This window comes from Gobio gobio (genome assembly GCF_949357685.1).
Source record: "Gobio gobio genome assembly, chromosome: 21".
NCBI classification, from domain to species: domain Eukaryota; kingdom Metazoa; phylum Chordata; class Actinopteri; order Cypriniformes; family Gobionidae; genus Gobio; species Gobio gobio.
The window spans coordinates 39882793-39897223 of record NC_137117.1 but is presented as its reverse complement, the minus strand read 5'-3'; the positions used below and the strand labels follow the sequence as shown (position 1 = coordinate 39897223).

At 33.6% G+C, this 14431-nt stretch overlaps 1 protein-coding gene across 1 annotated transcript in view; it reads left to right on the top strand.

The window, feature by feature from the left end:
• rigi (RNA sensor RIG-I) overlaps positions 1–14170 on the top strand; it is a 39907-nt gene extending 25737 nt beyond the window's left edge. Inside the window, exons 12-19 of the mRNA XM_079803032.1 lie at positions 3013–3148; positions 3276–3421; positions 3507–3603; positions 7167–7337; positions 7426–7574; positions 7659–7805; positions 11217–11378; positions 13604–14170. Coding sequence (XP_079659158.1) covers positions 3013–3148; positions 3276–3421; positions 3507–3603; positions 7167–7337; positions 7426–7574; positions 7659–7805; positions 11217–11378; positions 13604–13771 — 1176 coding nt within the window. The 3' untranslated portion in view covers positions 13772–14170. The remainder of the gene's footprint in view (positions 1–3012; positions 3149–3275; positions 3422–3506; positions 3604–7166; positions 7338–7425; positions 7575–7658; positions 7806–11216; positions 11379–13603) is intronic.
• Positions 14171–14431: the final 261 nt, after the last annotated feature.

Below are 14431 nucleotides of genomic sequence, written 5' to 3'. Positions count from 1 at the left end.
AGAGACAGACGGATGATAGATAGACAGACAGACAGAGAGACAGACGGATGATAGATAGACAGTCAGACAGACACACAGAGAGACAGACGGATGATAGATAGACACCCAGACAGAGAGATGGACAGTCAGACAGACAGACAGACAGACAGACCAACAGTCAGAAAGACAGATAGAGACAGACGGATGGATAGATAGACAGAGACAGACAGACAGAGAGACAGACGGATGATAGATAGACAGTCAGTCAGACAGACAGACAGATGGATGATAGATAGACAGTCAGACAGATGGATGATAGATAGACAGACAAACGAATGGATAGATAGACAGAGACAGACAGACAGACGGATGGATAGATAGACAGTCAGATGGATTGATAGATAGACAGAGACAGACAGACAGACAGACGGATGATAGACAGAGACAGAGAGACAGACAGACGGACGGATGGATAGATAGATAGACAGTCAGTCAGACAGACAGACAGACAGACAGACAGACAGACAGACAGACAGACAGATGATAGATAGACAGTCAGACAGACAGACAAATGGATATATAGACAGAGACAGACGGATGGATTGATAGACAGACAGACAGACGGATGATAGATAGACAGTCAGACAAACGAATGGATAGATAGACAGAGACAGACAGACAGACGGATGGATAGAGAGACAGTCAGATGGATTGATAGATAGACATAGACAGACAGACAGACAGACAGACAGACAGACGGATGATAGACAGAGACAGAGAGACAGACAGACAGACGGATGGATAGATAGACAGTCAGTCAGACAGACAGACAGATGATAGATAGACAGTCAGACAGACAGACAAATGGATATATAGACAGAGACAGACGGATGGATTGATAGACAGACAGACGGATGATAGATAGACAGTCAGACAGACAGACGGATGATAGATAGACACTCGGACAGACAGACAGACGAATGGATAGATAGACAGAGACAGACAGAGAGACAGATGGATGGATAGATAGATAGACAGACCAATGGATTGATAGATAGACAGTCAGAAAGACAGACAGACAGACAAATGGATAGATAGACAGAGACAGAGAGACAGACAGATGGATAGATAGACAGACAGACAGACGGACGGATGGATAGATAGACAGACAGACGAATGGTTAGATAGACAGAGACAGAGAGACAGACGGATGGATAGAGAGACAGTCAGACGGATTGATAGATAGACAGAGACAGACAGACAGACAGACGGATGATAGACAGAGACAGAGAGACAGACAGACGGATGGATAGATAGACATTTAGACAGACAGATGATAGATAGACAGTCAGACAGATAGACAGACAAATGGATAGATAGACAGAGACAGACAGAGAGACAGACAGATGGATAGAGAGACTGATAGACAGACAGACGGATGATAGATAGACAGTCAGACAGACAGACGGATGATAGCTAGACACTCAGACAGACAGACAGACGAATGGATAGATAGACAGAGACAGACAGAGAGACAGATGGATGGATAGATAGATAAACAGATGGATTGATAGATAGACAGTCAGACAAATGGGTAGATAGACAGAGACAGAGAGACAGACAGACAGATGGATAGATAGATAGACAGACAGACGGATGGATAGATAGACAGACAGACGGATGGATAGATAGATAGACGGATTGATAGATAGACAGCCAGAAAGACAGACAGACAGAGAGACAGACGGATGATAGATAGACAGTCAGACAGACAGACAGAGAGACAGACGGATGATAGATATACAGACAGTCAGACAGACGGATGGATAGATAGACAGACAGACAGACAGACAGATGATAGATAGACAGTCAGACAGACAGACAGACGAATGGATAGATAGACAGAGATAGACAGGGAGACAGACGGATGGATAGATAGACTGACAGACAGACGGATGATAGATAGACAGACAGACAGACGGATGATAGATAGACACTCGGACAGACAGACAGACAGACAGACAGACGAATGGATAGATAGACAGAGAGACAGACAGAGAGACAGACAGAGAGACAGACAGAGAGACAGACAGAGAGACAGACAGAGAGACAGACAGAGAGACAGATGGATGAATAGATAGATAGACAGATGGATTGATATATAGACAGTCAGAAAGACAGACAAACGAATGGATAGATTGACAGAGACAGACAGACAGAGAGACAGACGGATGGATAGATAGACAGTCAGACAGACAGACGGATGGATAGATAGACAGACGGATTTATAGATAGACAGACAGATAGTCAGACATGGAGACAGACGGATGATAGACAGACAGACAGATAGACAGATAGACAGATAGATAGATAGATAGATAGATAGATAGATAGATAGATAGATAGATAGATAGATAGATAGATAGATAGATAGATAGATAGATAGATAGATAGATAGATAGATAGATAGATAGATGGATTGACAGAAAGATTGATAGACTGTCAGAAAGACAGATAGACAGACAGAGAGACAGATGGATGGATGGATGGATGGATGGATAGACAGACAGACAGACAGACAGATGGATAGATAGACAGTCAGACAGATGGATGGATGGATAGACAGACAGACAGATAGATAGATAGACAGTCAGACAGACAGACAGATAGGCTGGCAGAGAGACAGACAGATTGATAGATAGACAGTCAGACAGACAGAGAGACAGACGGATAGATAGTTAGACAGACAGATAGAGAGATGGATAGATAGACAGACAGACGGATGGATATATAGACAGTCAGACGGATTGATAGATAAACAGTCAAAAAGACAGACAGAGAGACAGACAGACGGATGGATAGATGGATAGATAGACAGACAGACGGATGGATAGATGGATAGATAGACAGACAGACGGATGGATAGAAAGACAGACAGACGAATGGATAGATTGACAGAGACAGACAGACAGTCAGACAGACGGATGGATGGATGGAATGGAGTGATCTGATGATGTTCTCTCCCTCCTCCAGAAATATAACGATGCTCTGATCATTAATGAGGATGCCAGGACTCTGGATGCTCTGGGGTTTCTGGACGGGTTTTTTGAGCAGGTCCGGAACGCCGGATATCACGAGACTGAGAGGAAACTCACAGCGATCTACGACTGTAAACAAACCTCCTTTACTGTAGCTTCATCAGCAGTTACACATCTGACCTCAGCGTCCTGGGGCACAAATCTAGAGTTCAGAAACCAGGGTGTGAAACAGAGAGTGTGTGTGTTTCTCTGATGCAGGTCAGCGGCCGCAGTTGCTGCATTTGGCCACTGAGGGGCAGCAGAACCCTAAACTAGCGGAGCTGAAGTTCATCCTGGAGGAGGAATATCACAACAACGATCAGACGCGCACCGTCCTCTTCGTTAGGACCCGCGCCCTCGCTGATGTGAGTCTGCCCTCAGCGCCTGCACACAAAGTGTTTCTTCTTCAAATGTCTGATTCATGTGTGTGTGTGTTTACACTTAAATAAGGCCATGAAGAAATGGATTGATGACACCGATTCCCTGAAGTTCCTGAAGCCTGGAGTTCTGATAGGAAAAGGACGAAAATCCAACTTCACCGACTCAGGTGGGAATTTAAACACACACTTTTATCACATATGTGTTTGTCATGATCTTAGAAAAGGCTTCTGTTTTAATACTTGAAAAACTGAAATGTTATTAAAAATGTAATCAAATAAAGGAGTCTAGACAAGAAGGAGCTCCATAATGTAAATAACTCCAAAATAAATCCAGATGGTTTAATGTTTGAAAATGAAGAAATTAAGAATGTGAATAAAATATTAGTATTGGCCGTAAATATTAGTATTGTAACCAATAATAATAATTATAATAGATTGTAATTCTTATTTTGTTGAATTTTTTAATTTAATAAATGTTAGAATTAAAAAATTTGTAATAACGATAATTTTATTTTACAGTACAATTATATATTTTTTTTACAATCTTATTGATATATAATAACAATTTTATGGCCATTTGTGCAGCCATGAAGCACAGCAAACATTTTAGAGTTATTTTTGTATATTTTTTCTAAATATTTTGAATTCGATTTTATTCTTATATTTTCTGTTTTAATTTAAATTCAAGCTCTAGTAATTTTTGTGTGTTTTTGTTTGATTGTTTTTTTGTTTGTAAATATGTCAAAATGAGAACAAAAATGAGAAATTAATATCTCTGTTTCTATTTTAGATAGCCTGAAATAATATTTTTTAGGATACTTATATTACTTTATCCTAAAAAAACTTAACTTCAAGCTTTTTTAAACTACTTATCCTAAAAAAAAAAAACTTCAAGCTTTTTAAACTACTTATCCTAAAATAACTTAAAAGCCTCAAGCCTTTTAAACTACTTATCCTAAAAAACTTAAAATTTTCAAATTTCAAGCTTTTTAAACTACTTGTCTAAAACTTAACTTTAAACTTCAAGCTTTTTAAACTAATTATCTTACAAAAACATGAAATCTTCAAGCTTTTTAAAACTATTTATATTTAAAAAACAAACTTCAAGCTTTTTAAACTACTTATCTTAAAAAACTTAAAAACTTAAAGCTTTTCAAACTACTTATCTTAAAAAAACTTGAAATCTTCAAGCTTTTTAAAACTATTTATATTTAAAAAACAAACTTCAAGCTTTTTAAACTACTTATCTTAAAAAACTTAAAAACTTAAAGCTTTTCAAACTACTTATCTTAAAAAAACTTAAAAACTTCAAGCTTTTTAAAACTATTTATATTTAAAAAACTTAAAAACTTCAAGCTTTTTAAACTACTTATCCTAAAAAAAACGTAAAATCTTCAAACTTCGAGTTAATTAAACTATTTATCTTAAAAAAACTTAAACTTTAAGGTTTTTTAAACTACTTATCCTAAAAAACGTAAAATCTTCAAAGTTCGAGTTAATTAAACTATTTATCTTAAAAATCTTAAACTTCAAGCTTTTTAAGCTACTTATCCTAAAAAACTTACAATTTTCAAACTTCAAGCTTTTTAAACTACTTATCTTAAAAAACATAAAAACTTCAAGCTTTTTAAAACTATTTATATTTAAAAAACTTAAAAACTTCAAGCTTTTTATGTTTTATTACTGGGCGGCCAATATTAGAGGACTGACTTATTGGATGAGGTATAATGATAGCTCTGACACCCCTAAATGGCTTGATTTGGAGAAAATCTCCTGCAAATCTGTCTCTTTATCCTCTTTAATATGCTCTGAACTTCCAATGCCTGAACCTGCCTCACACTATTCCTCCAATCCTATAGTGTCACAATCCTTGAAAATTTGGAATCAATTTAGAAAATCATTTGCTCTCCGTAGCCTCTCCTTATGTGCCCCATTAAGTAAAAACCTTATGTTTACTCCTTCAATATTAGATAAAGCCTTCGATATCTGGGCTAAGAGTGGGATCTGTACATTACAAGATCTTTATATTGAGAATACCTTTGCATCTTTTGATGAGCTGGTTAATCGATTTAAGATTCCCAGGTCCCATTTCTTTAGATTTTTGCAAGTACGGAATTTTTTGGTTTCACATACTGATTGTTTTCCTTCACAGCCTCCTACATCTCTATTAGACTCTATTTTTAAGGTAATAAAAGGGAAAGATCCAAAACAAGCCATTGGTAGAATTTATAATCTCCTGATTCAGCATTGCCTGAAAGATTTAGATTTCCTTAAAAATGAATGGGAGAAAGATCTGAACGAACAAATTTCAGAGACAATGTGGCAGAAAATTATTAAACGGATCTATTCATCATCTATTTGTCAACGTCATGTGGTTGTACAATTTAAGGTGGTACACCGGCTTCATTGGTCGAAGGTTAGGTTATCTAAATTCAGACCAGAACTAGATCCTATTTGTGATAGATGTAGACAAGCTCCTGCAAGCCTTTTACACATGTTCTGGACATGCCCAAGTTTGTATAACTTTTGGAAATTGATTTTCAACGCATTTTCAGAAACAATAGGATTCCCAATAGAACCATCTCCTTTTCTTGCTTTATTTGGTGTTACACCACAGAACATGCACCTGAGCAGCTATACTTGTAAAATGTTGGCCTTTTGCACACTTCTTGCCAGAAGATTAATATTGTTTAAATGGAAAGACTCTCTTCCTCCCACTTTTTCTCATTGGATTAAGGAGATTATGCAGTATCTTAAACTAGAGAAAATAAGATACTCTCTTCAAGGGTCTGTTCAGAGATTTTATGCAATCTGGCAACCCTTCTTGACATTTGTTGAAAAAATCAAGTAGAGAATACAGTCCCAAAATATATATATATTTTTTTTTTTTAATCTATACATGTATTTTTATTTATTTTATGTCTATGTATGTACATTTATGTATCCTTTTCTAATAATCTTTATAAGTGTTTTTTTTTTTTTTTTTTTTTTTTTTTTTACTGTATATATCCAATAATTGCTGTCTGATGGGTTGAGGGATGGGGTTTTTTTGGGGGTTTTGTTGTATGTTGTAAAATCTTGAATAAACAGACCTTGTTCAAAAAAAAAAAACTTCAAGCTTTTAAAACTAATTATCTTACAAAAACGTGAAATCTTCAAGCTTTTTAAAACTATTTATATTTAAAAAAACTTAAAAACTTCAAGCTTTTTAAACTACTTATCTTAAAAAACTTAAAAACTTCAAGCTTTTAAACTACTTATCCTAAAAAACTTAAAAACTTCAAGCTTTTTAAACTACTTATCCTAAAAAACTTAAAAACTTCAAAGTTCGAGTTAATTAAACTATTTATCTTAAAAATCTTAAACTTCAAGCTTTTTAAACTACTTATCCTAAAAAACTTACAATTTTCAAACTTCAAGCTTTTTAAACTAATTATCTTACATAAGCGTAAAAACTTTAAGCTTTTTCAACTATGTACTTATATAAGAAGTGTGTATATATATATATATAAAATATAATGAAAAACATTTTTGGTGTGTTTTAATTAACGATAATATTATATGACATATATATGACATTTTTTCATGACAGTTGTCATTACTGTCATGCAAAGTTATATAAAAATCACATTAGAGAGATTCACAATAAGTCATGAAAAAAAGAATAGTTTTCATTTGTGTCACGTTTTGATGTGTCACATGTGATGTGTGTGTGATGTGTGTGCTACAGGAATGACGCTGACCAGTAAGAAGGGGGTGTTGGACTCTTTTAAGAGCTCCGATCAAAGTAAGATACTCATCGCCACATCTGTCGCTGATGAAGGCATCGATATCCCACAATGCAACCTGGTTCTGATGTATGAATATGTGGGTAACGTGGTGAAGATGGTGCAAGTTCGAGGTAACAAACATGTACATTCTTTCACACGCATATAAACACAAATACACTGATTCACCACATACGTGTGTGTGTGTGTGTGTGTGTGTAGGTCGCGGTCGTGCGCAGGGCAGCCGGTGTTTCCTGATCTCCAGTAGTAAGGAACGCATTATGAAGGAGAAAATAAACATGATAAAGGAGAAAGTCGTGGAGGAGGCCATTGTCGAACTGCAGAGCCACCCCGCTGAACTCAGTAACAAGGTTCTGCACTTTCACTGCATGTTTTAAACATTAGTGCATCTCTGCTGCGTGACTGAACGCTTGAATGTGTGTGTGTGTGTTCAGGTGGACGTGTTGCAGAGAGAAGAGAAGGCCCGGAGGGATCACGTCGGTGCCAGTCCCGAAAAACCCAAAACACAAGGCAGCTACCAGCTCCTCTGCGCCAAGTGCAAGAAGTTTGCATGCTTGACTGACCACCTTAGAGTCGTGCAGGTATGACCTTAATAATTCAATCAATTATACAAATAAAATAAATGCATAGGGCTGCTCAGTAAATGTGAAATCGCAATGTGTGATTATCAAATCACAAATGCACTGCATGAGTGAAGTGGGAAAAGTACAACTGTATCATAATTCGTTAAAAATAATAAAAACAGGCTTTTTAAACTACTGATATTAAAAATACTTAAAACCTTTTAACTTCAAGCCTTTTAAGCTACTTTTTTTATATATATATATATTATTAAAACTTCAAACTTTTTAAATGAACTTAATTTTCAAACTTCAAGCTTTTTAAACTACTTATCCTAAAAAACTTACAATTTTCAAACTTCCAAGCTTTTTAATCAATTTATCTTTATAAAAATAAAAATTTTCAAACTTCAAGAGATTTTAAACTACTTATCCTAAAAAAACGTAATTTTCAAACTTCAAACTTTTTTAACTACTTATCTTTTTAAGCTTTTTAATCGATTTATCCTGAAAAAATCATTTTCAAACTCCAAGCGATTGTAAACTACTTATCAAAACTTAATTTTCAAACTTCAAGCTTTTTAAACTACTTATCTAAAAAACTTAAAGTGGGAAAAGTACAGCTGTATCATAACAGTAGTAATATATTTCTGTTTTAATTTTTATAATTCGTTAAAAATAATAAAATATTTAAAACCTTCAAACCACAGGCTTTTTAAACTACTGATATTAAAAATACTTAAAACCTTTTAACTTCAAGCCTTTTAAACTACTTTTTTTTTAAATATATATATATATATATTATTAAAACTTCAAACTTTTTAAATGAACTTAAAATTTTCAAACTTATAGCTTTTTAAACTATTTATCTTTAAAAAAAAAATTATTTCAAGCTTTTAAACTAATTATGATTAAAAAAAATAAACTTCAAGCTTTTTAAACAACTTATCTAAAAAAACTTACAATTTTCAAACTTCAAGCTTTTTAATCAATTTATCCTAAAAACGTACAATTTTCAAACTTCAAGCTTTTTAATCAATTTATCTTAAAAACAATTACAATTTTCAAACTTCAAGCTTTTTAAAACTACTTATCCTAAAAAACGTAGCCTGGCGTGGCCATACTCAATTCTAGTCAGAATTTGAGTCTGGTACCGCTCCATTGAGCTTTGATTATGGGGCATGTTTTAAACCGAGCCAGGAAAGACCTCAATTGGATAGACCCACAACCAATCAGAGCAACGGAGCGACGCGTAACGTTAGTTGTCAAATGTCAACAGAACTCAACTGCACTGTTGCCAAGTCCGTGTTTTTCTCCATGTCCGCGGGTTGAAGCGACCCCAATTATGTGATTATATAAACCCAGGAATGCGAATTTTAGCAGGCAACCTTGCCAAAATAACATATTTTGCCAACCAAGCGCCATTTTTTTTCCGGAGAACCCCCCGGAAAGTTATTGTTTTGGGCTATAGTTTTGAGTAGCAACTGCGCGACATTGCAAAAACACTTGGAAACCCTGTCTGCACGCACGCTGGATTAAGTAACGTTACAAGAAAAAGATGAGTGTAAACGATCTTTGCCAGTAATAAAATAATTTAAGGATACACAGAGTACTTACCAACACGATCATCGTTTCTGTTGTTTCTGAATGCATATACGAACAAGTTCTCCGTTTAGGATGAGAGCAAATTCAACCCAAGAGCCTTCGATGACGTAGATGATTACGTTACTGTTGATCATCTGTCCATCATCGTCTAAAGCCCGCCCTGTCAATTTCATTGGTCCGAACAGTTTCTGTTCGGGCATAATTCCTCCTCTATGGAGCGAGTCCAGACCGAATTGCCCGAGCAAAAAAATTTGTGGGCGGGGCTAAATTCGGCTGGCATCCAGGCTATAAAAAACGTACAATTTTCAAACTTCAAGCTTTTTAATCAATTTATCTAAAAAAAAAAAAAAATTCAAACTTCAAGCGATTTTAAACTACTTATCCTAAATAACTTAATTTTCAAACTTCAAGCGATTTTAAACTACTTATCCTAAAAAACTTAATTCTCAAACTTCAAGCTATTTTAAACTACTTATCCTAAAAAACGCACAATTTTCAAACTTCAAGCTTTTTAATCAATTTATCCTAAAAAACTTACAATTTTCAAACTTCAAGCTTTTTAATCAATTTATCTGAAAAAAAAATTACATTTTCAAACTTCAAGCAATTTTAAACTAATCCTAAAAAACGTAATTTTCAAACTTCAAGTGATTTTAAACTAATCCTAAAAAACGTACAATTTTCAAACTTCAAGCTTTTTAAACAATTTATCTTAAAAAAAATTCAAACTTCAAGCTTTTTAATCAAATTATCCTAAAAAAACTTTAAAAAGCTTAAAATCTTCAAACTACATATCCCAAAAAGCTTAACATTTTCAATTTCCAAGCGATTTTAAACCACTTATCTTAAAAAAACTTTAAAAAGCTTAAAATCTTCAAACTACATATCCCAAAAAGCTTAACATTTTCAATTTTCAAGCGATTTTAAACCGCTTATCTTAAAAAAACTTTAAAAAGCTTAAAATGTTCAAACTACATATCCCAAAAAGCTTAACATTTTCAATTTCCAAGCGATTTTAAACTACTTGTCTTAAAAAACTTAACCTTCAAACTTCAAGCTTTTTAATCAATTTATCCTAAAAAACGTAATTCTCAAACTTCAAGCGATTTTAAACTACTTTTTCTAAAAAAACGTACAATTTTCAAACTTCAAGCTATTTTAAACTACTTATCCTAAAAAACTTAATTTTCAAAGTTCAAGCTTTTTAAACTACTTATCCTAAAAAGCTTCAAGCTTTTTAATCAATTTATCTTAAAAACAATTAAAATTTTCAAACTTCAAGCTTTTTAAAACTACTTATCCTAAAAAACGTACAATTTTCAAACTTCAAGCTTTTTAAAACTACTTATCCTAAATAACGTAATTTTCAAACTTCAAGCTTTTTAATCAATTTATCTAAAAAAAAAAATTCAAACTTCAAGCTTTTTCAATCTACTTATCCTAAAAAACTTAATTTTCAAACTTCAAGCTTTTTAATCAATTTATCTTAATTTTTTTTTAAATTCTCAAACTTCAAGCGATTTTAAACTACTTATCCTAAAAAACGTACAATTTTCAAACTTCAAGCTTTTTAATCAATTTATCCTAAAAAACGTACAATTTCAAACTTCAAGCTTTTTAATCAATTTATCCTAAAAAACGTACAATTTTCAAACTTCAAGCTTTTTAATCAATTTATCTGAAAATAAATTTTAAACTACTTATCCTAAAAAACTAAAAAAATATATTTTTTGTATCCCCAGTTTTCTTAAGAATGTTTTTTCTGTTTGGACCATCTTTCTGTTTGTTTGTCTCTCTATCATCTTTCTCATTATCTCTTTCCCTCAGGAGTCTCATCACATCGCTCTGGATCGCTCCATGTTCGAACGCTGTACAACTTTTCCTCATAAGAAACCCAGAATCTTTGATGGCTTCAATAAGAAAGAGAAGCTGCTCTGTGCCGACTGCAAACACGACTGGGGCCTCGTCGCCTCTTACCTCACGATCCAGGTGAATTCTTTGGAGCTCTTAATATTTTGAATTAGGTTTAATTTTAATATTTTAGTTATTTTTTATAGTACAATTGAGATACTATTGTTAATATATTGAGTCAGATTTCATTTTTATATTTTTCGTTATTATTCGTTTCTATAGTTTTCACTTTAATTTAAGTTTTAGTAATTTTGTTGTTTTTATTTGTGTTTTAACGTGTCAGTTTAGTTTTTAGTAATTTTTAGGGGTTCAAGAGCGTAGTGCTGAAACCTTATTGTAATTGTTACATTTTCCAATGATCATCATTCTCCCCTAAAAGTGATCGGGCAGACCAAACCGTAAGACTTGAAACTTTGAGGGCAATGTCAGCGAGGCGTTCCCCGATCGGCCTGATGGAGGCGCTACAGCGGTCAAAAATAACTCTTAAACCGTTAGGCGTGGGCTCAAGTGTGTTATATCGTAGGAATCCTTGGCTCAAGACGGTCAAAATGCATTGATATGGATTTGCTCATTCCTTAGGCAATATTTTCGAGTAATTTTGGATTTTTTGAAAACCTACTTTTGCAAACTACTCCCAGGTTTTTTTTTTTTTTTGCCTGATCGGAACCAAACCAGTGCTGAAATATTCCCTGGAGAGTGAATATCACTCATTATATCATGCCAGGTTTTACCTTATGGTTTGTGCAAAGGTGGGATTTAGCACTTAAAAAAAAAAACTTTTGCGAATATCTTCAAAACTGTTATTCCGATCGAGACGAAACCACCGCAGGAAATTTGAAAACATAGGTTGATAAATATAAGAAAAAAAACATAAAAATGGCTATGACCACCCAACTGTTACTTGGAATGCAGTGTCTTTCTATGAGGACATTGGCGTATATAAAAAAAAACATGACCGCAATCGGCCAATGAAATTTGAGCATCTATTAGACAAGCTTAACGGAGGCCGATCGGAAGGAAACTCGGTATGCGTTATCCACATGATGTCCTGACTCCCGAAGGAGCCTGAGAAGTTTCGAGCCAGCGCTTTTCACGGTAGTTAGACTCCTGAATTCTTGCCGAGTCCAACGATACCAAACATGCCAGGTCTTGGTTTGTGCAAAGGTGGGATTTAGCAAAAACTTTTGCGAATATCTTCGTAACCGTTAGTCGAGACGAAACCACCGCTGGAAATTTGAAAACATAGGTTGATAAATATAAGTGTCTATAACTTCAAAACAAAATTTTTACACCAAATTTTACACTAATATGTTTGGGTACACTCTGAGGACATCTAAAAAAAGTGGTGGAGATCAGGCAAGAGGTGGTGCTATAACTGTTTAAAAAACATATTTTTCCTTAGAAAATTTGCCCGTATTGGCTGTAAATGGTATTTTCCATCTATGATGGAAGTGGTTGCATGCTTGATAAATAAAACGTATCTTTTTATCCGTGCTTAAAGGCCTTAAACGCTTGAACCTGGTCATTACTGCTCGCAGCTATATTTTGTTTTTAGTTTTAGTAACGTTTGTCGAGATTCTATTATCGTTTTTTTTTTTTTTTGAACTACGCTTTATTTTTGTATTTTCTGTTTTAATTTTAAAGTTTTAGTAATTTTTATTTTTTTGTCAGTATAGTTTTTACTAAGTTTTAATTGCTTGAGTTATTTAACTCAAACTCAACAAAATTAAAAATGGTGCCTAGCTGAAATAAAAAAAAGTTGCTATTTTTATAGCATCATTGAGATACTATTATAGTTTTTGTCAATATATTCAATCAGGTTTTATTAATATTTTATTTTTGGTTAAAGTTTTAATTTTTGTTGTTGTTTTAAATGTCAGTGTAGTTTTTAGTTTTAGTTACTTTTGTACTTAAACTTCAACAAAAATGAGAGATGTTCGCTGGCTAAAATAAAATTTTGTAATTTTGACACAAATGTCTATATATATATATTTTTTTTTTCGTTTTTTTTTAGCTGAAACAAAATAAATGTAAGTTTTTCATATATTGTATTTCAGTTACTGAAATTAGTTTGTATTGCTTTAGTTAATGATAATAACCCTGATTCTGAGCAGATGAATCTGAAATCAAAAACTGCCAAGAACAGATATTATGTAAATCTTAAAGTATTAAAAAAAACTGTTCTGACAGAACGCAAAATTCGACTGAGTTTAAGTGTGTGTTGAATGCTGATTCTGATTATTAGTTGAAATCATCAGTATTTGATCATAAACGGATGAATTCTTGTTGTCGTGTGACCCCAGGATCTGCCGCTGTTGAAGATCGAGAGTTTCGTTGTGCAGGATTGCGCCACTGGGAAGCAGTTTTACTTCAGGAAATGGCGCGACGTGACGTTTGCCATCCGGGAGTTTGACATTACGGAGATCACGCCTCTAACATGGCCGCTGAGAGACACAACATTACAAACTTAAATCTTTTAAATCTCACTCTAAATTTGAATGTACTTTTTAATTTGGTGAACTCTGATTGTGTAATCCAGATGATGTGTAGTCTGTTAACAACCCAACAAACATATACAGTAGAGCACAATTACTCTCATCTTTCTGAGGTTACATGTTGAGCAAATGTGTAGTTTAACATTTTAATTTAAACTTTGGATAGGGGTACTTTTCCTGATTAATTAGACGTGACTATTATTTTGAAATAATTAATAATGAAAATATTTGATATGAATGTGTGTTACATTTGATATCAACTGAAGATTATCAAAATAAAATAACTCACGATATTAAAATATTATGAATATAATATTTTGTGAATATAGTGTATTATTTTATGTTAAGAAAATAAAGCCTATTTTAGGACCATTTATATATACAGGTGCTGGTCATATAATTAGAATATCATCAAAAGTTTATTTATTTCACTAATTCCATTAAAAAAAAAAGTTTATTTCTTTTAATTTTGATGATTATAACAGTCAACTAAGGAAAATCCCAAATTCAGTATCTCAGAAAATTAGAATATTACTTAAAACCAATACAAGTTAAGGATATTTAGAAATCTTGGCCAACTGAAAAGTATGAATATGAAAAGTATGAGCATGTCCAGCACTCAATACTTAATTTGGG